The sequence below is a fragment of the Hakea prostrata genome, chromosome 11 (assembly GCF_041222555.1).
Source record: "Hakea prostrata isolate BN-2017 chromosome 11, UWA_Hpros_2, whole genome shotgun sequence".
NCBI classification, from domain to species: Eukaryota; Viridiplantae; Streptophyta; class Magnoliopsida; order Proteales; family Proteaceae; genus Hakea; species Hakea prostrata.
The window spans coordinates 21433597-21459801 of record NC_142610.1 but is presented as its reverse complement, the minus strand read 5'-3'; the positions used below and the strand labels follow the sequence as shown (position 1 = coordinate 21459801).

At 37.4% G+C, this 26205-nt stretch overlaps 2 protein-coding genes across 2 annotated transcripts in view; one reads left to right on the top strand and one right to left on the bottom strand.

Moving 5' to 3' along the window:
• Positions 1–756: 756 nt before the first annotated feature.
• Positions 757–9613, top strand: LOC149000831 (UTP--glucose-1-phosphate uridylyltransferase). The gene is made up of 21 exons (XM_089139403.1): positions 757–995; positions 1162–1209; positions 1293–1384; positions 1538–1628; positions 2502–2562; positions 2645–2722; positions 2812–2862; positions 3540–3613; positions 5278–5350; positions 5447–5504; positions 5683–5729; positions 5801–5866; positions 6965–6997; positions 7218–7270; positions 7687–7762; positions 7849–7905; positions 8018–8101; positions 8193–8291; positions 8722–8826; positions 9177–9248; positions 9374–9613. The coding sequence occupies exons 1-21, from the start codon at positions 913–915 to the stop codon at positions 9398–9400; spliced, it is 1428 nt and encodes a 475-aa protein (XP_088995529.1). The 5' UTR covers positions 757–912; the 3' UTR covers positions 9401–9613.
• Positions 9614–14180: 4567 nt separating this feature from the next.
• LOC149000830 (putative cyclic nucleotide-gated ion channel 20, chloroplastic) overlaps positions 14181–26205 on the bottom strand; it is an 89187-nt gene continuing 77162 nt past the window's right edge. Inside the window, exon 13 of the mRNA XM_089139402.1 lies at positions 14181–14645. Coding sequence (XP_088995528.1) covers positions 14522–14645 — 124 coding nt within the window. The 3' untranslated portion in view covers positions 14181–14521. The remainder of the gene's footprint in view (positions 14646–26205) is intronic.

Here is a 26205-nt window from a genome sequence, read left to right as displayed (position 1 = left end):
CCACATCTATTGTGTTTTTGAGATCATTCACGTGTGTTTAATACCATTAGTCACTAATAATTTTTTATTTATACTTGTTTCGGTATTGTATGGTAAAATCATGTTGTAGCTTAGTTCGACAAACACACTTTATAAAGGATTGTGTTCCCTTTATACTCTTTTTAATTCATGTTCATAAGGGACTCACTTCCGACAAGCAACACTTAGATGAAATATTATAATGACTCCAACTCAGCTGATTTGGGCTTGACTTGCCATAGATCTCGACTGTCCAATTTTAATAATTTTATTTTCACACTTTTGCGAAACAGACAGCCAAGATCGATCTCGGTCGAGACTCACCTGTGATATCGGGCATTAATTACCAAACACCCCAGCAAAATCCTCTAGATTTACAAAAAAAAAAAAAATAAAAAAAAAAAAAAAAAAGAGAGCTTGGCTGGATCTAGATTTTTTACCATAAAGTCGAAGTGACACCAAATTTGGCACGTAGCAATCTCTTTCACCATTTTTGGTTAATCGAACGGATACGATTGAGCCACGTTGCATTCACGTATACTACGGCAGAGCCGGAAAGCAGAATCTTTGAAAGTGGGACCCATTCCATATCACGAATGGAAGGACGTCTTTAATTATCCCCTCCTCGTCATCCGCCACGTGGCGTCCTCGAACGTTTGCGTAAAGGAGGCGCCATCACTTTCTCACATTCTGACAGAAAACGTAACTTATATACCGGAATATACTTTCCTTGCAACGGTTTTATTTCCAAAAGACCCAAAAGACTCGCAAAAACCATTTGCTAAATACTCGCTGTTTAGGAATTCCTCCTATTTCTCTCGCACATCGCACTCTCCGTTTTTCACTTCTCTTTCTCTGCTAGAATTCGAACTAGAACCTTCTTCTCTATCTCCAATGGCTACTGCTGTTCTGAATCCTCCCGAAGCTGAGAAGCTTTCCAAGCTTCAATCCGCACTTGCAGGCCTCAATCAGATCAGGTTCTTAGCTCTTTTTCAATCTTCATTTTCATTATCTGAATCAATCTGCTCTGGATTCAATGCATGATCATTGTTTAAAGTTCCGATTTGTTGTTTTTGGTCATCAATTGTGCTTAAGATCTTAGATCTGAGCTTTTATTTACTTTCGCTTTGTTACTGTTGGCAGTGAGAAGGAAAAGACTGGATTCATCAATCTTGTCGCTCGTTATCTAAGGTAGAGTAATTTGATTTGATTCGATTTGTTTGTATTTGTCATTTTCCTTTACTGATCCTTTTGGAATGAATTGTGCATTGAAGCGGCGAAGCTCAATATGTTGACTGGAACAAGATTCAGACTCCGACCGATGAAGTTGTTGTTCCATACGACACCCTAGCTCCTACACCTGATGGTAATGTTCTGGTTTTTTTTTTCTTTTCTTGATACATCTATTGGTTCCATAGATCTTTTGATAGGTTATAACTAGTCTTGTTTCCTGATTATTTATTTCATTTATTCGATAACTATCTCTGCTCATCAAGATCTGTATAACTGTATCAAGCAGATATCTCAGCAACGAAGAATCTCTTGGACAAACTTGTTGTATTGAAGCTCAATGGTGGTCTGGGGACGACTATGGGTTGTACTGGTCCCAAGTAATATATTCTGCCATCTTTTCGATTGTTGTTCATTTTGTCATGCTTATGTAGTTTACACTGTGTAGAAACTAGGTGCCATTACTGTAACTACCTCTATTGAAGAGGATTAAGCATAGCATATTTCAGCATTCCTCTGTTTCTGATGTGCCTAACATCATGGCAATTTTTTTCTGTTCTCATATGTTTTGCTTGCTGAGATCATGAATAGAAGAAATAAAAATACAGGAGCTATATAATGTTTATTTGGAAGTGGGACTCAGCTTGGCATCAATTTTGACGTTGACATAAATAAAATCCTAGATTTTGTACAATAATGCTCATTTTTTCAGTTTTTTGAAAAGAAATATCATGCAGGGAACTTGGTATTCCCCCCCTGGTTTCTTAGAGGCTTTTTGTCCTATGGCTATTATCTTGTTTTTCCTTAGCAGTTTCTCTTATACTTCTCCATTGTCTCTGTTCAAATGCATGATTACATATTGAACTTGGCAGAAGCATGAAAGTCTCATTTTTTTTCCTTAACTTATTCACTGTGTACTTATTTTGTGCATTTAGCAGGTATAAGCAGCTTTCTGGACAATGTTTAACATTAAAAACTCATTATTTCTTATTGAGTATTTCATTTATTTTAAAAGGAGATGAGTCTTGCTCAATGTTTCATGTAAAATATTGTGATAATTTCCATTTTCATTTAGTACTAAATGCAAGCAAATAGAATCAAATAAATTGAATAGAATGTTGGCATTGTTTAACTCTGTTGGATTGAGAACCATATTGCTGTATGATGGTTAAGCTTTCAAAAGTAGACATCCATCTTACTTCACTTTTAAATCTTATGTAGTTTTGACTCTTCTATCTTCTGCTTTATTACAGGTCTGTGATTGAAGTTCGTAATGGGTTGACATTTCTTGACTTAATTGTTATCCAAATTGAGGTCAGTTTGTGACAGTTTCATTCTAATCTCTACAGATTATGTGGTGGATTGCTCTTAACTTGCATTTTTTGATTTCTCGCAGTCACTAAATTCCAAATACGGGTGCAATGTTCCCCTGCTTCTAATGAACTCCTTCAACACACATGATGATACACTTAAGGCAAGCGTTCTTCTCCTACCAATTTTTTGCTTTGGACCTTCTATCTACATTCTACTTCAATCCTAATCACTGAAATTTCTCATTGCCAGATTGTTGAGAAATACTCAAAGTCAAGTGTTGAAATTCACACTTTTAATCAGGTCAGAACACCATCTTCCATTTTTTGTTTCAATTTTTTATTTGTTGAAATTTATTGTTCCCCCTAATTGAAATTTTTCTTTACTTTTCTAGACCAGCTATTTTGTTCACCATTTGTGATTCCCAGTTTCTGAAATTTTCATGACAACTCAGCATCATTACTTCTTCATCTACTGCCATCCATTCATTCCTTAGACATGCCATGTAGGTTGTCTAGATTTCCTATTTTGCTATTGGTTTCTCCTAATTTTTGGCAATATCCATTTCTTTAAATATTTGAACATACCAACCCAAGCCTTATATCATGTGTCCTATGTTTCACCAAACTTTTTTTATTTATTTTTTATTTCAAATAAACATTTGAAAAATGAAAAAATTTAAGTGAAAATATAGGTAGAAAAATATTAAGGGTAAAATAGAAAATTTAGACTGTCTTTGTTGCATGCATGTGGAATGAATGGATGAAGCGTATATCAAAGAATGTAAGAAGTTGAGTTGTTAAATGAAATCGCAATGGAAGTTCAGGACATCGGGGGATCTTAACAGTGAAAGAATAATCTGAACTGCATGATTTCTGAACCTGGGAAACAATTACCCCCCCCCCCCCTTCTATCTTTCTTTCCCCCCTTTATTGCCTCATGTTTGGTTGTAGACTCTTAATATCCATAAACTTTGACAGAGCCAATATCCTAGATTGGTTGTTGAAGATTTTTCGCCACTTCCATGCAAAGGACAAACTGGCAAGGATGGATGGTATGTGATTCTGGTGTTCATACTTCACTTTTACTGTTTGTTTTACCAAGCCTTTTTTCTCCCCTGAAATTCATGATTAATCTGCACTGTAAAAATAGTTGGTGGGACTGAGGTTTCTTTCTCACCACAAGGCCACCCTTTTTTTCCTGTTTTCCCCTTTCATGATTGATACTGAGTACACATCAGGATCAAAGTCAGTGTCTTTTTCTTTGTTGTAGAACTTTATATTGCTAATGATAATACAACTTATATTCATGAAGTGATCTATTTTAAATGTTTTTATTTTGCTTAATTGATACATTTTGTATGTCATGTATTTTTTTCCCCAATGATTTTAACCTAAACCAATATTTTCCTCAACATATGTTCAGACAGGCTGTGAGATCTAGGAGAGAAATAAGGTAGTCGTTTAGTAGATGAAAGAAAATAAAATATTTTAGTGAACAACTCATCTTCAGAAATATGAAAATGATGTATACTTGACCTCAAATAATAAATTGAATAACAGAAACTTTCCCCTAGCTGTCCATGGGACCTGTAGCATTCCACAATCTATCTCCTCCATGTAAGATGGCCATGCCCAATATAGTCTGATCTCTATCCTCCAAAATCTGTGAATTAACTTCGCTTACAACTTAGCAGGTGGATGTGGGCATATCTTGGTACCAATGGCTAACCTGGGTAGATATAAAAACTGGATCAATTGTTCCAAAATAAGGCCCAGCATTTGAAACCCAGTTGCCGGGCCTGCAGTGCATCAATAAGATCTCAGCAGTGAGATCTTGCTTTTATTTAGGTTTTATGGCCTACAGAAATGAGATTGATGTCAACACATAAAATACCATATCCTGATCGAGTTTCGATATCTCCATGAATTTTCCATGCTTGTTTCAATTATGTTTCATCTTGAATGAACCATGCCCGGTGAACTAAGTAATGAGTGCAAATCCTAGGGTTTTGTTCATCTATGCTGTAGACAACCAACCTAGGGTCCAAAATCGAAGTACCATCTCAATTTGAATTTGTAAAACCAGTATTTGTATTGTGTTTAGAAAACCAAAATAGTTAATGTCCAGCATCAGGAGCTATCTTGTCTGTAAGGTACCAAAACCCTTCCAGAAGAGTCTTGATGGGGGGAAAAAACATACCAACTTGCAAGATCTAGGCAGATGATTATGTGGCTGGGCAAAGCCAAGTTCTAAAACCTTGGTTTATATTCTTTGGTAAAGAACGGGAGAGATTCCCTTGGCTTTACAATTTATGAGGATATAGATGTACCTGCCGCTTCTGAGCAAATATAAAGAAATTTAATCTTATGTACTATTCTATTGGGATTTAACCATATATATGTTCAATTTTCTTCCTCTAGGTAGGCAAAATTTAACTGTTACCTAAGAGGTATGGGTGGGGTTGGATCTTCATGTCTGTTCTGGGGTAGTCTGCCAGTTTATACCATTTACAGTTGCCCACAATTTCTTGAGCAACTTATAGCTTATTTAGTTTTCATTCATGCAAAATTTTATCAAGCATACTTGGGAGACCTCTTTCCAGCTTTATAGAATATTTTGTGTTTTAGTGCTGGCTATACCTTTTTCTTTTCATATATTTAAGAACTGCATTGTTATGTTATCCCATTGCCTCATCCCTCCAATTTGAATGTGAAGGTATCCTCCTGGTCATGGCGATGTATTTTCCTCCTTGTTGAACAGTGGCAAGCTTGATGCATTATTGGCGAAGGTAAATCCTTGAATGTGTGATACATTTGTTTAGTGGGTAATACTTGTAACATCTTCTGGATTCTTATATTTTCTTATTCAAATCCTTGTCATATAGGGTAAGGAGTATGTCTTCATCGCCAACTCAGATAACTTGGGAGCTGTTGTTGACCTAAGTATCCTTGTTGGGTTGTTGTACTCTTCTTCTTGGATCAGTATTTCTGTATTTTGCTTTTTCTGCTGATGCTTTTTACTTCCATATTTTACTTTACCAGCACTGTAGAGTTTCTGACATTTAAGATACATGATTCGTGAACCTTTTTGATACTGGTACTTCTTGACTGGTTACTACAGAAATCTTAAATCATTTGGTTGAAAACAAAAATGAATACTGCATGGAGGTAAGTGTTCTCATGCACCTTTTTTCGGCATTTAAACCAATGTAATTTTCTAAAACTCCACGTTTCTGCAGGTCACTCCTAAAACCTTGGCAGATGTCAAAGGTGGTACCCTTATTTCCTATGAAGGGAGAGTTCAGGTACGCTGAGGAAGCATATGATACCGAAATAATCATGTCATCCAAATTTCGATATTCAGTAAACGCACCCTGTTATCTCCGCAAGTGGCTTACTTATAATCACTAATTCACTACACCAGAAAAAGAAACTGATTTCTTGTAGCGGTATAATTATATTCCTTTGGGTACAAATCGTTCTGAACATATATTTCTGAAAAGTAATATGATTTGGTTGGCCACGGTTTCTGAGGAGAAGCCTGGAGAATGATAAACCGGAGATTTTCTGCGAGCTACTGGGGCTTTAGATGATAATTCTTCTACCTAGAGATGGCATTTCATCTTCTCAATGGAGAAATAAGCAATAAAAATTTTAGGTTTAATTGAGTTTCAAATCCTGTTGGCAGATATAACCAAGTAGTTGTATGAGCTAAAGATTGGCTACCTATATTACTTATATACCATGTAAATAGTTTATTCATGAATAGAATGTATAGTCTTAATTATTAACAGTTTCATGCTCTGATAATGTTTGGAAAAATACTTGAAATTCAGGGTGTTTTAAATTTGAAATAACTTTTTTTTTTGGATGAATAAGTTGGATATAACTTATTTTAGTTGTTTTGGTCATATAGGACTTCTGAGACAATTATGTGCAGTTTAACATTACTAGTTCGTTACTTACATAAAGATTTCTAACCTTCTTATATTCTGTTATTGGATGTAGAATAACTGAACTGGGAGGGTAAAACCTCACAGTATGAGCAGTTGTACTGTGTGCATTGGAATTGTCTTTTCTACTCTCACTCCATGTTTCCTTTAGTCAGGGATTTAACAGTTCTTTCTAGAGTTTTGAGTTTTCCCTCATTTGTGAGAGAAACGTATCTTTTTTGGTCAGTCATCTTTAGACAATTAGAATGGCAAACTACTTTTTCAGGCCTTGGTTAGTTTAGTTGCTTAGCTCCTCAATTGATCAGTCAACTTTGTTATGTCATTTAATTATTCAAAAATAATAAGGAATAAAAAAGAAAAAACCTATCTTGCTTTCATAAATTGATTCATGTGCTTTATCTTGTAACCACTACCCTGTATTTGTACTTATTCTTCTATTATGCAATGCAGCTCCTGGAAATTGCTCAAGTTCCTGATGAGCATGTAAGTTACAAATTTCCTTTTATCTCTAATTCTTTGGCCAATTCTTTCTCTGATTACTATTCCAAGAGTTTGTATGGAAGAGAAAAAAGGATATCCACATAGTCCAAATCTTTGTCCAACTTCATGCTTGGGCTTTTTTCCCCCCCCCCCCCCTTCTTTTGGTTGAAATTTCTTGTTGGAACTTGAATGTGACATGTGATGTTAATCCCGTTTCATGCAGGTCAGTGAGTTCAAGTCTATTCAAAAGTTCAAGATTTTCAACACAAACAACTTGTAAGTGAACTAGTTGAGGTTGTTTGGTAGGGTGGGCGGTTAGTGTGTGTCAATAGGTGCTGGTCGATTGGCAGTCATGCACCAGTGTACTGTGGGATGTTTCCCATCTAATAGCTTAGTTAACTTTTTCTATTAGTTAATTGTCTTATCTTTTATTTAGATTGTTGTTTCTTCCTTTTGTAATTTGGTTAGCTGTAGGTTTAGAAAATTTTCTTTAGTGTTGTAAATAGACTTCCTCTCCTATCTCTTAGTAGAATTCTTACTCCGGGTGGGTTACCAGATAAATCTTAGTATTCTGGGGGCAATAGAAGAATATTTGTGCTTTGACGGATGGAGGTGGGTTTTCATGGTGCCACTTTGGTGTCCGGAAAAGTGCATCTATAGTTTGTTGATGTCTAGGTATATATTTATTGCAGGTGGGTGAATTTGAAGGCTATCAAAAGGCTAGTAGAAGCTGATGCAGTAAAAATGGAGATAATTCCAAACCCTAAGGTAGCCCATCAAAAGAGGCTTGTGGTAGATCTACCTTCTTTTTTTTCCCCCTCCCCATTAAGCGTTGAAATTACTGTTGTTCACAGGAAGTTGATGGTGTCAAAGTTCTTCAGCTGGAAACAGCAGCTGGTGCAGCAATTCGGGTATCCACCAGATGCACCAAACTTTTTTTTCTTTCTTCCTTCTTTTAATATGTTTACAGGTGGTAACTTCTGCAATGTCTTATTTAATGTTTGTGTTCTTTCTGTGAACTAGTTCTTCGATCATGCTATTGGAATCAATGTACCCCGATCTCGATTCCTTCCAGTGAAGGCAACATCTGATTTGCTTCTTGTCCAGGTTATCCTATGTTTCATTTCTGACATTATATTTAGGAGTCTATGTATACATTACTCCAGGATTGTTAACAGCATTTCCTCTGTGACTGCAGTCTGATCTCTATACCTTATCTGATGGCTTTGTTACCCGTAACAGCGCTAGAAGCAACCCTGCAAATCCCACTATTGAATTGGGGCCAGAGTTCAAGAAGGTAATATTTTTGTGGGGATTTTCTTCCATTACAATTATTTCCCCAGTATGAAATAGAAAATAGGATCTGCAAGGGTGCAGCCCCAGAAAAATTAAACTCACACATCCAGACACTCACCCCCAGGCATACACAAACCCACATGCACATGAACCATTAGTTTGAGACAGACATGCACCACTCCAACCTTGAAATCTTCCAGCTTATCTCAACAGGAACATTGTTCTAGTTGACCTCTTTTAGCTACCTATGTCCCTAGTCCAATTTAATCTCACACAGATGGTGTCCTCTTCATAAGATCAGCATGTGACTCATTTTACACTACTGCCCAATTCCATTTTTACACCAACAATGTGAATGTCCTTTTTAATTACATTACAAGCTACAGTGTGAATGGCTCTTTAATTACAAATCTTCTATATTATGCTTCCAGGTTGGCAACTTCCTAAGTCGCTTCAAAGCCATCCCTAGCATCATTGAGCTTGATAGTTTGAAGGTGGCTGGTGATGTCTGGTTTGGAGCTGATATAAAACTTAAGGTATGAGCAACATAAATATCTACTTCATAATAAAGTTTTCTTCTCTGTTTCTTACTTAAATGACCAGCTCTTAATCAATCATCCCTACATCTGCTGCATTCTCTTTGTTTTTAATGCATATCTCTTCATAGTTTATCATGGAAATTTACTATAAATGGAAGGGTTGTTGGGAGTTTACTATAAAATTTTAGTTATGTCATCTCGTCAAGTATAATCATTGGTTCACTTTTTACCCTTTGCTCATATATATCCCACCAGATGCCAAAAGTGCCTCCATCAAATTTACTTTTGGTTTCCAACCTCCTTACCAGAACAACTTGTCCTTGACTCACTGTTTTGCTTTTGTGAAGGGGACTGTGACCATTGCTGCAAAATCTGGAGAGCAACTGGAAATTCCTGATGGAGTTGTAATCCAGAACAAAGTAAGACCTTTAATTTCTGCAGCTTAACAAATTTGGTGTTTTTAACCCTTCCGTTTTTCCTTAAATTTTAAAGTGGTTTTTGGTTGGGAGGGTACAAGTACTCAATATTTTCATTCTAATTCCAGGTTATCAATGGTCCTGAAGACATCTGAGGTGAATAGCTTCTTATATTTGACATTTGTCGAGTGTACCTAACTAAATCATGAAAACAGTCAGGAATGCCTTGGTCTTTTTTTTTTTTTTCTACCTTATATAGGACAATTAAGTTGTCTAGTATTGAGGACCCATGATGAGTTTTAATGTTTTTTATTGTAATGGTTGCAACTTGCGAGAATTTTGGCCTCATAATCCCTTTCAGAATTCCACTATTCTATATCATGTGGGTGTGGCATGATTCATGTGGATTTCCCAGTTCGAAACCCAACACCCCCCTTGGTTTGATGATCCAGGCACTCTGATGTGGTCTCCATTAAAATTGATTTTGAGTTCTTGATTATGCTTTTGTACACCCCCCCTTGGTTTGATGATCCAGGCACTCTGACGTGGTCTCCATTAAAATTGATTCTGAATTCTTGATTATGCTTTTGTTATTTGAAAGTGAGATGTGTCAAGATTTGATCATGATGTTCCGTTTTCTTTTTTGGTCAAAATTCATGTTGTTTCATGATTTTGCTTGGATAGTGCATCTAATGTGGTGGTACTGCACACTACGTAAATTACATCAAATTTCAGCCATTCAAAACATGGTTTTCTTTTCGATATGACGATTTCCTCACACCTATTTAGTGGGGATGAAGTTGATCAGAGCAATTATCCATTAAAAAGTGATTGGAATCAAAACATAAAATGAACTATAAGGTTTAAAATATAAGATGTAGATCCAACCATGCATCCAACTACTCTAATAGCGACGTCATTTGTTCACATGGCACAATCAGAGTGGGTTTAGGGAAAACTTTTCTACTTCGAAACTTAAGAAGTTGATTGTTTGGTCCAACAGGGTGGGAAGGTGGATGGATAAAGCTGATGTGGTTTCTCACTTTTTTTCATTTCATTCTTTTTTTTATGGAACATTCCATTCTTTTTATGTCTCACCTATTTAGTGGGGACTTAGTGAGAAATTGAGAGATGTAATAAAAATGGGATTTACATGTGTAATTTTTTTCACAAAATGGATAATTCCTTCCTTGGGCATTCATAGAGAGATTTCCACAAAGTGAGTAGTCCCTTTCCTACTCATTGGGCATTCATAGAGAGATATTCTTCCAAGTAGCGTAGTCTAATACAATTAGAAATGCGGTAGAAATGTGGTTGTGAGGGTACAAGACTGTTCCTTTTAGCCTTTTACACCCCTCAATTCTCTTGTCGGTGTTTAGAGGTGGGTTTTCTTAAACACGTCGTGCATGAGTATGAGGGGAGCACAATCTTCTATTAAAACTCAAATAAATAAATGAATAAAATTGTGAAATTCACTTCGATTTGAAATAATTTTAATTTGATGGAAGTATTTAGGAGAGGATGTGTGTTCAAAACAAATTACAGCAATCAATACCTAATAAGTCATATATCTAGAGTTATTGCCATTTCTTTGTGGAGATATTTTTTTGATGAATAAAAAACATATAAATAAATATCCGGAGAAAAAAGAAAGAAAGTAGAAGGGAGATATTAACTTAAGACCTACTAGTCAATGCCGTATTCTGAACCAATACTATATTATACTATGATCCACTTGCTACATATCATAATATTGCTTACAAAATTTAATATGATGCACACAGAACAAGTGGTTGCATAAGCTAAGGCAGAGGATTGCAAAGGGAGTGAAATACACTCTTGATGCTACCATAAGAGTTCCCATTCATGTCAGACCAAGCTCTCCAGCCCATTGCATATATTTTTTCCCCTTTTCTTAAAGTGGTTTCTTATTATACTAAAAAAAAATACAATAATAAGATAAGAAATGAAGATGTTAAGATGGATGAATGGCATACTAGGAAGGATAAGATAAGAAATGATCATGTTAGAGTTGTTCTGGGAGTCGCTTCTATAAATAATAAAATATGAGAAAGGCGTTTGAGGAAGCATATCACGTTCAACGAAGGCCTTTAAATGCCTTTGTATGAAAAAAATAATATAATCCAAATTGAAGGAACTGGGAGAGCCAAGGGCAAACCTAAGATAACTTTAAGAGAAATTGTTGGAAATGATATGTATAGCTTTTAGCCTTGTATCTAACATGATCTCAAACAAAACTAATTGGAATGCAATAATCTATTAGTCGACCTCATTTAGATGGAAATAAAGGCTTATTATTGTTGTTGTTGACTTGTTGTACAATAATAACAAGAAGTGTTCTTCTAATTAAATGGGGTCAACTAAATTGTTTTTTGCCGTCCAATCAGTTTTATTTAGGTCAAACTAAGATAAAAAAAAAAAAAAACTTAAGTTATATATACCTTTTCTCATCAAATCTTAAGGTTATCTTATATTTATCTTTGGTTCTCTTAATTCAGGTTATCTTATATTTATCTTTGGTTCTCTTAATTTTTTCGATTTGGATTAAATCGTTCATTACATAAATACAAATATTTAACCAAGTGAATATAAAATTACATTCTTTAGAATATAATGTGAACAAGTGTTGGTTTATTTTGTTTGATCAGTTAGCTATCGGTTGTAATAGGGGTTTCTTCTTTTAGCCAATAAAATTTTATTCCACCAAAAAAAATTTGTGAAAAAATTTGTTGGCATTTCCAAATTCTTCTCTCTACTCGTTATTAATTATTGGAAACAAGTTTCTTTCGAATCTATAATCTAAATCAACTCTACGAACCACTAAAATTTCCTCAATTCACGGGTCGGCTTTTGAGTTTGACCAGTTCTTCGAGATGAATATCAATGGTGGCACACAACAATTCATGCATTATGCCTTCATACAGATTTGAAACAGATTTAAGTGCAAGATCGATATTCGAAACTGAATTTGGAATTAGCAAATATCATCATAAACACATGATAAACTGCTTAATTAGCAACAAAACAAGCATTACAGGTTGGTAAAGTTCACTAATACCTTGTTCTCCACAACATATTATTCTCAGGAACTGTTCTTATCAGAACCCCAACATGCCACGCACAACTAATCGACCAATGGTTGCAGCAGATGAAGAAATATTTCTACCACCAGCACCACCCTGTCCTTGATTTCTTGATGTGTTCTGGGTAGCCATTGTAGCTTGTACTACAGGACTAGTTGCACAATTCATATGGGCATCAAATCCACAAGCACCGCACCGGTAGATCCACTGGGTTGATCCATGATTGCTACATATATCACACTGAAATACTCTTGATGGGTAAGGAAAGAAGAAAGTGAGATTAAGAGTGTGAGGGTGAGCTTGGTGATTGATTGACATTGGCATGGAAGCACAAGGCATGTGTAAGCTGAGATTACAGGCTCTACAGTGGTAGCAGAAGCCATTTCCAGGTTCTCCACAAGCATTGCAATTGAAGAATCCATCTGGGTATAAAGCTAGAGAAGGGAGAAGACTGAGGGGGTGATTGGTATCAACTGGGTGGCTGATAAGCTGAGGCATCTGAGAACATGACATGTGAAGGATGAAGTTGCAGGTTTTGCAGGAGTAGATCAATCCTGAGGGTTGGAAATTGCATCCTGAACAAGGAGGAAGATTGAAAGCTGATGGTTGATCTGGGATATTGGAGAGCTCTAGTGGGTGAGGATGGCTGAAGTGTTGAATTATTGTTTCATAGTTCAACCTACCCATCTCTTGTTCTCTGGTCTCTTTCTCTACCTTGTTCTTATGAACAGAAGGTGATCAAGGATTTACTACTAAAAAGAAGAATGCTAACAACCAGGGAAGAAAAAACAGTATTTTAAATAACTTTACAATTTAGACAAAGCAAATTGCAGAGACCACCAATTCCTTGCCAAGAGAGACAGAGAGAGAAAATACCCAATCACCCAGATAAGCCCTTTATCTTCCATTTTTTTTTTTTTGGGCAAGAAGAACAAATGGATGGAGGATTATTGTTTCTGAATGTACAGATTGGAAAGAATCAAATTACCGTACACGGTAAAGACATGACCTTCTAACTAGGGAGTCAACTACGCAGCTTATCATTCTTTCTTTGGGGTTTACATAAAATTACAAGTACCAGAGTTGTATTTTTTTTAGTGCTTTATGGTGCTTATATTGTTGGTTTCATTGCTAACTATCTATCTTATTATCTGTTTTTCTTTTTCTAATTTTTTTTTATCCATTTGCTGGAATATTACTAGTATATGACTCCACAGTGATAAACAATAATCATAAACTAGGGTTGTACATCCACTTGACTCAATATTGTAATCTTATACTATATACGCCTGCCACTGACTTGTAGACGTTGACATTCATGTCCCTACTGGTGACTGTTCTTGATATGAGTTTGTTTGTTTGTTTTGTTTGTTTTGTTTGTTTTGTTTTTTGTTTTTTTGTTTTTTTTTTTGTTTGTTTTAATTGATTTATTTGATCTATCCATGTATTTAGGTTTCTGCATATTTAGTTGTTTTATTTCTGTATTAGATTGCACGCAGGGGACAACTGATGTATGCCTTCTTTTTAATTTTTTTTCTGAGAGGTCTCATACATCTGAAAAGTCTCCATAATCCTCTGGATTTCATTCATCTCTACACAAGAATTCCCTAATCTATCTCTGTTCCATTGCTTGATTTCTCCCTGAAAGAATTTGGGGTTAGTTTCAAAATCAATATAGTTCTCCTTGTCATCTTTGGCCCAAACGGGTTTTAAGGTATCCATAAAGCATAAACCTTGAAGCCCCCATCAACTCAAATCTGAAACAGAATATATGAAATTTGCTATATTTTTCTGCAATTTGTTTTAATAATAGATTTTCTTTGGTTGGCCTTCGTGAATTTTGGGTTTTCTAATTGGTTACATAATATAGTATCTAATTCCCAGGAGTGGTGACTCTGTACCAACCAAATTTTAAAGTATTGATGGGGCCAACAAAAAAGATGAAATAACCATGTAAGAAATATGGAAATCCACTTGTAACATCATTCAAGATCGTTCCTCCAAAAAATACATGAGCAGATGTTTCAGTAGAGAACATACATAGACACATCACCTCCAAGATTGAAAAACTGACAACACAGAACAGTGACAATACATTGTTACATGCATGTATACAGATGATAAAGAACAGTGATCATAAATTTGCTACATACATGTGTACATTCCAACACTTCATTTTCTCATCGACCGAAGCTCTTGAGTAGATGTATTCACTCGACTTAATCGTTTTTTCCTGTATCTCCAAGCTACTTGGATATGCATTGCAGCAATTGTCCTCCAATAAGGTGATTCATACCTATCAAGAGGAAAAGGCACTATTATGCTGACACTCAGATAAACAAAACATATACAGCAGCCTCATTGAAATTGAAGAAGGGAGGGTGGGGAACACAGGATTTTTCAATGCATAAGTTTTAAAACAATAAATGGCCCTATTATCATCAATAATGATGATTTCTTCTTTCTTCTCCTAAGACATGGCACCTCATTTTCGCTGCATAAGATGAATCAAGTTGCATTTACAAGCTCAAAGAGGGCCACAGTAAGTAATTTCCATATATGCCTGCTTGAAATCCATTTCAGCTTAGCCATACAAAGAAAGGTTTATGGAGCCAGTTTCTGCTGTATGCATATGTGACCAACAATGCAAATCACATTGGAAAGTGCATCAGCTGATGTCTTGATAGACAGGACATCCCATAGACAGCAATCATGGCATAGAAAATACAGATCAAAATACCAATTAACTAAAAATGTGTAATGGGAGTTTTCACCTCTGTTCCTATTATTAATGTAGTTACAATTGTAGCGATGCTGCAGCTTAATAACTATAGTGCCACTCAACTACTCATGGTGAAGTTCACCACATGTGGTGTTGTTAACTTTTAACAAGTGATCTTAACATTTGTCTTTTCTTTGTTATAGTTGTAATCAAGTAAATTGTATGAATCATTAATTATAATACACTGACTAGGCATATGGAGCTATCATTGCACAAAAAGTGAGGAAGGTTGCCCCTGTAATCTGTTCTTCTCTTCTTTTACCTTCATCTTTTTATATGCAGGTATTATACTAACCTCGTGATATATTGCTACATGATCTCTGAGCATTTTGAACAGTAACTCTGTTCCGGGAATACCTCTAGGACTCTTTTTTTGGGTGCACAGCTACCCATGCTGTATTCTTGCTATTAAACCCTAGTTGAAAGAACATGAAATTGATGAAACACTAGGATTTTGCATGCTGACTAATTGCTGCTGAGCACATGCACTTGTTGCTGGATTTATGTAAATGAAGTGGGCAAAGACATACCCCCTTCATCCACCGTCTTCATCCCCCCCCCCCCAACCCAAAAAAAAAAGAAGAAAAAGAAAGAAAACACTTGATTGAGTACTCTAAGACTGAACCCGATTGCATAATTTTTCATTCCATCTGTTGGTTGAATTCTATTGGGAGTTTTAGTTCATGTAATTTTCCTTTTCTTGTTACCAATGTAAGCGTATTTATGCAATTGTATTATTTCCACTTCATTATAAATAAGGGCTTGGGATCACACTGATCAACCTAAGCCATTCTACCAAAAGTCGATTAGGGAAGAACCCAAAAGGAAAGGAAAAAGAAAAAAGAAAAAAAGAAAAAAAAAAGGAAGAAGAAGACGAAGAGAGCGAGGAGAATTTGATTCTCTCGCTGCTCTTGCATCAACCACCACCAATGCCACTGCCACACCACCGTCGCACTAACCTGCACCACCATCGACTGCAAATTCCACTTGTGACTGCAATTATCCAAGCCATCCACCATTGACTTTGCTTACACCATTCTTCCTCTTCAGCCTTCTTCCATCGGCAACATACATTAAACCCCTTGGACTGCTTGAACCCATTGAACCATGGTTGATTTTGTATCTGTAATTTCTTTTTCAGAAGTCGATCTCTAGGTTCCTCTGTACCATGGCAAGAAAAAAAATTATATGCTTTAACCTATAAACCCTTTGAATCCCTAGATCTTTTGAGTGGTTAGGCTATTCAATTCTGCGACGTTTCAGTTGTTTAGAAAGGGTGAAGATTGGAGAAGGAGAACAACATAAAAGTTTTTTGCAAGCATGGCCACCACCGATGGTACTACTGCTCCCACTGGCTCCCAACATTATCCCACTCTTCCTCCTCTTTCAATCAGATTTGATGGAACAAAGTATTTGATTTGGACTCGATCTGCATATCTGACTATTGTTGGAACAGGACTTGTTGGACACACTACGAGCACCACTATCAAGCCTACCACTACAGGTGATTCTAAAGATAAATGGATCTCGAATGACTCTCTCATTATGTCAATCCTTTTGAATTCCATGAATCCAGATATTGCTCGTGGATACCTATTACTTGATACTACAACCCAAATTTGGAAGGCTACTACAGAAATATATGGACAGTTGGGGATGCACCTGTTTATGAGCTACGGAAGAAGCTTTATGAGAATACCCAAAAGGAATTGATTTGTGGCCCAGTATTATGCTGAGTTGCAATCTCTTTGGCACGAGTTGGATCATTATGGGCATTATCACGCCCACTAATCCAAATGATGTAACTACTTATAGGAAGCATGTTGATCAGATTCGGGTGTATGACTTCTTGGTTGGTTTAAATGTGGAGTATGATCAAATGATGGTACAAGTATTGAGTTGTTCTCCCTTTCCAACATTAGAACAGTCTTGTGCCCTTGTTCACTGTAAGGAAAGCTGTCAATTAGCCATGTTTCATGCTCCTATTGGAGAGAAATCAGCCCTATAGTCTGTTAACACCAAAACTGATTCAACTAAGGAGATTGTCAAGTGTGAGCATTGTCACAAACCATATCATACCGAGGCCAATTGTTAGAAACTCCATGGGAAGCCCACTGATTTTGAGAAGAGAAAGGCATAAAGAAGGGGAAAACTAAAGGCTAATCTTTCTAAGACTGTTCCTACAACACCCTCTACAGACATTGGTTTTCAAAGGAGGAATTAGCCACTCTGCAACGTATTATGCAGTCTTTTACTGTTGGTGCAGCCTCTATTACTGCTTTCTCCACTAGCCATACCAACTCCTACCTTGCTACTTCAAGTAAACCTTTTACAGGCTTCTATGTTTCTTCAATTTATACTCCTTGGACCATTGATACAGGAGCCACATATCATATGACAGGTTAATCGTCTTTTTCTTACATGATTCTCTAACTTTCAAAAAAGATAAAGTTCAAATTGCTGATGGCTCTTATTCTTCTGTTGCTAGAAAAGGGACCATTCAACATTCTCCATCTCTTTATTTATCTAAAGTTGTTGAGAAACACAATGTTGATAGAATGGCTTAATTGATCAATATGATCTTAAGCCCTCTATTTATAATAAAGTGGAAAGAACACTATTACATAAATACCCCTTACTTGGGTAACAAGAAAATAAAAAAATTCATGACCAAAAACTCTAATGGAGTTGGACTCCTAGTAGGACTCAACCAACTCTCCCCCTTAAGTTGAGGCATAGATGTTAGTCATGCCCAACTTGCCTACAATAGGAAGGAGATCTCCTTCTTTCAAATCCCAAGTGAAAAAAATCTGCCACTTGGTCTCCAGACCTCACAAAAGGCATGCAGATGAGCCCTTGTTCCAGCTTTCCTTTGACAAAAAACCTGTCAATTTCAATGTGCTTATTCAATCATGTTGTACAGGATTATTGGCAATACTAATGGCAGCCTTGTTGTCATAATATAACATCAGAGGGTTTGGAACTTGGACTCCAATATCTTCTAGCAAGCCTTTCAACCATAGTAGCTCACAAATTCCACGAACCATAGCTCTATATTCAGCTTCAGTACTGGATAAAGCTACCACATTTTGTATTTTTACTTATCCAAGTAATTAGATTACCTCCAACAAAGGTACAGTAACTTGAAATTGACTTCCTGTCTGGAGATCCAGCCCATGTCTGCATCAGTGTATGCTTCTACTCTTAGATTATTAGTGGGTGACAAAAGTATTCCTTTTCCAAGAGTTCCCTTCAAATATTGTAGTATTCTGGTAACAGCCTTCACATGAGCTAAATATGGATCATGCATTAATTGGCTTACTATCCCCACAACATAAGTGATGTCTGGTCTGATGTGGGACAAGTAAATAAGTTTCCCTACCAACCTTCGGTATCTTCCTTTGTCCACTAGTTCTCCCTCTTTTTCCTTAAGTTTAGCTCCAGCTACAATATGAGTATCAACTACTTTACACCCCAACATTCCCACTTCTGATAATAAATCTAGGACATACTTTCTTTGGGATAAGTATATACCCTTTTTTGATCGAGCCACCTCAATCCCTAAGAAGTACTATAACTTCCCTAGATCTTTAATCTCAAATTCTCTGCCAAGAAAGTCCTTTAACCTTTGACTTTCCTCACCATCATTTCCTTTGATGATAATGTCGTCCACATAAACAATGAGAAGTGTGATATTAGTACATGACTTCTTGATCAAACAGTGTATGATCAGCATTGCTTTGCTTGTACTCAATAGAAGTCATTGCCTTCAGGAGGCATCCAAACCAGCATCTAGGAGATTGTTTTAACCCATAAATTGATTTCTTCAACTGACAAACTTTCCTTGCAGTATTATCATTGGAGAAAATCCATGTGGGATTTTCATATAGATTTTTTCCTCTAACTCCCCATGTAAGAAGGCATTTTTTACGTCTAGTTGGTGCAAGTTCCAGTCTTTGTTCATAGCTACAAACAACAAAACTCTGATAGTGTTCAATTTCGCAACAGGGGCAAAAGTCTCCTGATAATCAATCCTATAGGTCTGGGTTTGCAACTAGTCTAGCCTATAACCTGTTAACTGATCCATCCCATTTTGTTTAATAACAAACACTCACTTGCAGCCCACGAGTTTTTTGAGGAAGTGTAACCAGCTCCCAAGTATCATTTTTCTTCATTGCCTGTATTTTGTCTACCATAGCTACCTTCCATCTCTTATCAGCATAGGCTTCCTGCCAACTTTTAGGAACAGATATAAATGATAGAGATGATATAAAAGTGTGGTAAGAATTAAACAAAGAGTCATAAAAAAACATATTTAGCTATGGGATGTTGAGTACAAGATCTGACTCATTTTCTAACAGCAATAGGAAGATCAAAAGAAGATACCTCAAGGGGAACAATAGAATTTGATTTTAGTGTAGGAGACTGAAGTGGTAACGTGTCACCTTTCTCCACCTACTTTGGCCGATTGTAATTCTTCCTTTGATAAGTCTGCACCTCCTTATTCTGGTCAATCTGGATTTGAAAGACCTCAATAATGTGCCTCACAGGAGTGGTCTCCCCCTAACCAGGTTATTCACATAGTTCAGAAAACGAGGGGCAAATTAGAGTCCTTAGGTATACTACTGGCCAAAGTCTCCCCCTAGTCAAGAAACTCTTCTTGAACTCTTAAGTTGTGTTGGTGTATTATAGGAAGGTCTAGAGTTGGAAAGAACACCTCTCCTCTAGGACTCTCCCCCTAGAGAGGTGTATATATATATATATAATTACAGATAGCTCCCTGAAAAATATAGAAAATTGCAGATAGACCAACCAACTAAAGTTTTACATGTTCCTTCCTTCTCCACTAATTTACCTTCTATCAATAGTCTTGCTCTTGCATACGACCTAAATTTTAAAGTGACATTTTTTGCATCCTACTGTGTCTTTTAGGATCTAGTAACAGGGAAGGAGATTGGAGGTGGTAAACTAGAAAATGGACTTAATATGCTAGAGCTCATTGGAGGATTTACTTTTGCTCTGGCTGCATCTTCTCATCAAGTCCATTCGGTAATGTCAAACCTTCATCAGTGGCATTGTAGTCTTGGTCACCCCCTTTAAGAACTATTAAGAAAGTATTTCCTAATTTAATTTCTTCTTGTAATAAGGAAAAAAAATCTTTTGTGAAGCTTACATTTTTGCGAAGTAGACTCGTGCTACTTACTTACCTTTTCTTCAGAATAGACAATATGTTCCTATTGTGTTAATTCATATTGATGTATGGGGGCCTTGCGGACATGTGTCCATAGATGCTTTGTTACTTTTATTAATTGTCACTCTCGTTCTACGTGGCTTTATCTTTTCTTTTCTTTTTAAAAAAAAAAAGGTTTTCCAATTTTTCGTGATTTTCATAATATGATTAAAACTCGATTCAATGCCGTTGTGAAGGTTATTCGTAGTGAGTCAACGACAATGGCACAGAGTATATATGGTGAATTTAGAGATATCTCTTTGACTTTGGCATAATACACCAAACCAGTTGTGTTGATACGATTGCCCGGAATAGTGTTGCCGAAAGGAAGAATCGACATCTATTAGAGATAGCTCGTTCTATTATGATTGCTATAAATGTCTTTGACCAATATTGGAGTGATGTCATACTCATTGCCTCTTACCTTATGAATGGGATGGCCAGTAGGATACTCAGTTTTAAATGTCCTAATGAGATTCTCTAAGGAGAATTTTCCTTTGTTATTACCCTAAAAGTTTTTGGTTGTGTGTTATACCAGAATCACAGCCCACAGAGTAAGCTGGCTCCCCACAGCCTACAATGCATATTTCTAGGGTATTTTGCTACTCAGAAGGGGTACAAATGTTATCATCCTCCTTCCAATAAACCATTGTATCCATAAATGTAATCTTTAATGAGTCGTACCCTTACTAGACACCTTTCCAGGGGAAGAGTCCTAGGAAGAGGTGTTCTTTCCAACTCTGGACCTTCCTATCACACATAGATTCCTACACGCCACCACAACATAACTTGGGATCTTAGGAAGAGTTTGACTAGCGTGAGACTTCGGCCAGTATATCGAAGGACTAATTCTCACCCTCCATTTTTAGAACCATGTGAAGAACCTAGTTAGGGGAGACCACTCTTGTAAGGCACACTATTGAGGTCTTTCAAAACAAGATTGACTAGAATAAGGAAGTGCAAACTTATCAAATGAAGAATTACAATCAACCAAAGCAGGTAAAGAAAGGTGACATGTAACCACTTCAGTCCCTTGCGCTAGAATCAAATTCTACTATTTCCCCTGAGGTACCTTCATCTGATTTTCCTATTGCTAATAGAAAAGGATTTTGTACTCAGCATCCCATAGCTAAATATGTTTCTTATGACTCTTTGTTTGACTCTTACCATGCTTTTATATCCTCTCTATCATTTGTTTATGTTTCTAAAAGTTGGCAGGAAGCATATGCTAATAAGAGATAGAAGGCAGCTATAGTAGAGGAAATGCAGGCAATGAAGAAAAATAACATTTGGGAGTTGACTACACTTCCTCAAAAAAAAAAACCCGTGGGTTGTAAATGTGTGTTTGTGGTTAAACAAAATATGGACGGATCAGTCAACAAGTTGAAGGCTAGACTAGTTGCAAAGGGGTTTACTCAGATCTATAGGATTGATTATCAAGAGACTTTTGCCCCTGTTGCAAAACTAAACATCGTAAAGTTCTGTTATCTGTGACTGTGAACAAAGACTGGAACTTACACCCAACTAGATGTAAAGGATGTCTTCTTATATGGGGAGTTGGAAGAGGAAGTCTATATAAAGATCCCAAATGATTTCTCTAATGAAAAAATTGCAAGGAAAGTTTGTCGGCTGAAGAGATCAATTTATGGGCTGAAACAATCTCCTAGATGTTGGGTTGGATATCTCCAAAAGGCAGTGACCTCTATTAGGACAAGCAAAGCAAGGCCGATCATATACTATTTGTCAAGAAGTCAGGTACCAATACCACACTTACTCATTGTTTATGTGGGCAATATTATCATTACAAGGAATGATGGTGAGGAAATACAAAGGTTGAAGGATTTTCTTAGCAAAGAGTCAAAGGTCCAGGGAAGTTTTAGTACTTCCTAGGAATGAGGTGGCTCGATCAAAGAAGGGTATATACCTATCCCCAAGGAATTATGTTTGAAATTTATTATCAAAAGTGGGAACGTTTGGGTGTAAAGCAATTGATACCCCTACTGAGGCTGGAACTAAACTTAAGGAGAAAGAGGGAGAATTAGTAGACAAATGAAGATATCAAAGGCTGGTATGGAAACTTATTTACTTATCCCAAACCAGGCCAGACATTGCTTATGTTATGAGAATAATAAGCCAATTCATACATGATCTACATTAAACTCATATGAAGGTTGTTACCACAATACTGCAGTACTTGAAGGAAACTCTTGGAAAAGGAATACTTTTGTCACTCACTGATAATCTAAGAGTAGAAGCTTACATTGATGTAGACTAGGCTGGGTCTCCTGACAGGAAGTCAATTTCAAGTTATTGTACCTTTGTTGAACGTAATCTAGTTACTTGCAGGAGTAAGAAACAAAATGTGCTAGCTTTATCCAATACATAAGCTGAATACAGAGATATGGTTCGTGAGTTTTTGAGCTACTATGGTTGAAAGGTCTGCTAGAAGAAATTGGAATTCAAGTTCCAAATGATGTTGTATTGTGACAACAAGGCTGCCATTAGTATTGCCAATAATCCTATGCAACATAACCGACCTAAGCACATTGAAATTGACAAACTTTTTGTTAGGGAAGTTGGAACAAGGGATGATCTGCATTCCCTTTGTCAGATTTGGAGACCAAGTGATAGATATTTTTACTAAAGGTTTGAAGGAAGGAGATTTCTTTCCTATTATAGGCAAGTAGGGCATGACTAACATCTATACCTCAACTTGAGGAGAAGAGTTGGTTGAGTTCTATTAGGAGTTTTAGTTCATGTAATTTTCTATTCTTGTTACCCAGGTAAGGGTATTTATGTAATTGTATTCTTTCCACTTCATTATAAATAAAGGGCTTAGGATCACACTGATCAACCTAAGCCATTCTGATAAGCCCCTGATATCAAGAGTCTATATTCGACAAGGAAAGCACTCCCAAGGAAACGATTGACAGTTTGAAGAGTGAAGAGAGTCCTGTCGTTTTCAGCAGAGTCCTAGTGCATTCAGGCGACTGGCAAATTTGAAGCATGAAGAGTCCTTCTGCGTTAAGGTTATTAGAATTAGATTTAGAGAGTCAAGAGTCATAATACATCTAGGTTAGAGTTACATTACAGTTAGGTTTCTTTTGAAGAGTCCTACTCGAAGTAGGCTGATTTTGTTAATTAATTCGATAGGAATGTAATTGCTATAAATAGGGGGGAGGATGAGTAGAAAGGATATAGAGAGAGAAGTTTATGTGAGAGCCATTGCTCTTGGGTAGCCGTAGGATTCACCTACTGCTAGTAGTGTGTTTTGTTTCTCGTTCAACTTTTATTCAAAGTCCGTTATTGCTATTATCTTCTTGAGTTATTCCACCTTGTTAAGTAGCCTCATTCAGGTACCTAACAAATTGGCATCAGAGCCATCGATTCTAGGGGAATGGTCAAGAGTCGAATGGAGCAGAGGGTAGAGGAATTGGAAAGTATCGTGAAAGAGATTCAAGGTCAAGTGGGACTCCTAGCACAAAACATAGAGAAAGGAGAAAAGGCCAATAATGAGTTCAGAGATGAATTAAGGTTCATGTTATCGCAAGGAAAATCAGCAGAGATGCATACCTTAATGCCGGAGGTGACTACAACCGATGGAGTTCCAGATTACAGCAAGCGTATGATCGAACCAGAGAAACCGAGAGACTTCCTTCCTAGACATCGTGAGATGCCAATCTTCACGGGGGAAGATCCGATGGGATGGATCGCACGAGCTGAAAGGTACTTTGATCTGTACAAACTCAGCGATGAAGAGAAACTCAGAACTGCAACCCTTTGTTTTGAAGGTGCAGCACTAGGATGGATACGCTTCCGAGAACTGCAGCAGCCATTGTCATCATGGAGAAACTTGAAAGAATCGATGATCTATCGATTTAACTCAGCACAGCTGAAGACTCCCCAAGAAGCATTGATTAATCACAAGCAAAGTGGAACGTTTGCAGCATATAGAGAAGGGTTTGAGAAATTAGCAGCAGCAGCCGGAGCGGTAGATGGAGAATGGTTGAAGGGGGTGTTTTTCGCTGGTTTAAATGAAGAAGTAAGGGCTGAAGTTCGATTATTTGGGCTCACCAATTTGGGCCAAATAATGGACCTGGCCCAAGCCGTGGAGGACAAAAATGGAGTGGGGAAAAATAAGAAACCTTTTTTGGCCCAGCCCACTCAATCAGCCCAAAATCTAACCTCACGTTTTATTAACTTTAGCCCACCCAACACCAATATTAAAGGAACCAATACGGTTCAGGGAACCGGAATGAACCAAAGCATTAACGGTTCGGTTCAGCCAAACCAAAGAAGTGAACCCGCGTCTTCCTCTTCACAATCTCGACCTGCAACTACAGCTGCGACGGGGAGCTCAGGACGCTCACGTTGGTTATCCCAGGAAGAAATCAAAGATAAAATGGACAAAGGGGTATGTTTCGGTGTGACGGCCCATACTCCAAAGGCCATCGATGCCCTCTCGAAGCAACTAAGGTTGCTGTTACTCCACGACGATAGTCCAGAAGTTGCAGCAGCGGAAGGAGTGATCAATGATGACGATATGGAGCCGGTGCTTGAGAGGGAACTCTCGCATACCTCTTTGGTGGGGATCGATTCACCACACACACTGAAACTAACGGGACAAATAAATGGCTATAAAGTCATCATTCTGATCGATTGTGGAGCAACGCACAATTTCGTCGCTCAAGAGTTGGTGGAGCCGTTGGGATTGGAAATCCAGAAAACAAAATTTCAGGTTGCTTTGGGCGATGGGACGATTAGCAAAGGTACGAGGATTTGTCGACAGATTCCGATTCAGCTGGGCGGCGAGGTCTTTGTGCAAAATTTTTACCCTTTCAATTTTGGTAGCATTGATATAATCTTGGGCGTAGAATGGCTGCAGACACTAGGGGAAGTACGCAGTAATTGGCGCTTGAGAACCATGAGCTTTGAGTGGCAGGGACGACCCGTGAAACTAAATGGGGATCCAACCTTGCTGAGATTAGAAACAACATTGAAGAGTGTGCTACAATCGGTTCAAGCAGGCAGTGATGGATACTGGCTACAACCTCAGCATCCCGTCGGAGACGATATAGAGGTACAAGAGAGTACAGCAGTGTCACATTTATTAACTGACTTTGCTCAATTATTTGCTGAACCAACTGAATTGCCGCCAAGAAGGAAGCAAGACCACCAGATACGGTTAGCCGAGAGGAGTAACCCACCTAATATTCGACCCTATCGTTACCCACATTCTCAAAAGAACGAGGTCGAAAGATTGGTACATGAAATGTTAACAGCAGGATTGGTACGACCTAGTTTGAGTCCTTACTCCGATCCAAGATTGTTGGTTCGAAAGAAGGATGGCGGATGGCATTTCAGCGTGGACTATCGTGCCCCTGAATAAACTCACGCTTCCGACAAGTTTCCCATTCCTGCAATTGACGAATTGTTGGATGAGCTAGGCGGAGCCACAGTGTTTACCAAGCTTGATCTGAGAGCAGGATACCACCAGATTAGAATGACGGAAGGTGATGAAGAAAAGACGGCTTTTCGTACACATAATGGGCATTACGAGTTCCTGGTGATGCCGTTTGGGCTCTCGAATGCTCCAACCACATTTCAATCACTAATGCATGAGGTATTTCGAGAACACTTGCGAAAATTTATTTTGGTGTTCTTTGACGATATTTTGGTGTATAGCAAGACCATGGAGGAACATGTGGCCCATTTGCGAACCACCTTTATACTTCTCACACAGCACCACCTCGTAGTCAACCGAAAAAAATGCATGTTTGGGGTTGCTACACTGGAGTATTTAGGACATATCATATCTAAAGACGGAGTCACGGCGGACCCACG

Bases quoted from the DNA above. Each gene is read 5' to 3' on its own strand.
- LOC149000831 (XM_089139403.1), top strand. From the start codon at position 913: ATGGCTACTGCTGTTCTGAATCCTCCCGAAGCTGAGAAGCTTTCCAAG. The intron at 5,351-5,446 runs GTAAATCCTTGA...CTTGTCATATAG, and splicing joins TTGATGCATTATTGGCGAAG to GGTAAGGAGTATGTCTTCAT. The intron at 5,867-6,964 runs GTACGCTGAGGA...TATGCAATGCAG, and splicing joins CCTATGAAGGGAGAGTTCAG to CTCCTGGAAATTGCTCAAGT.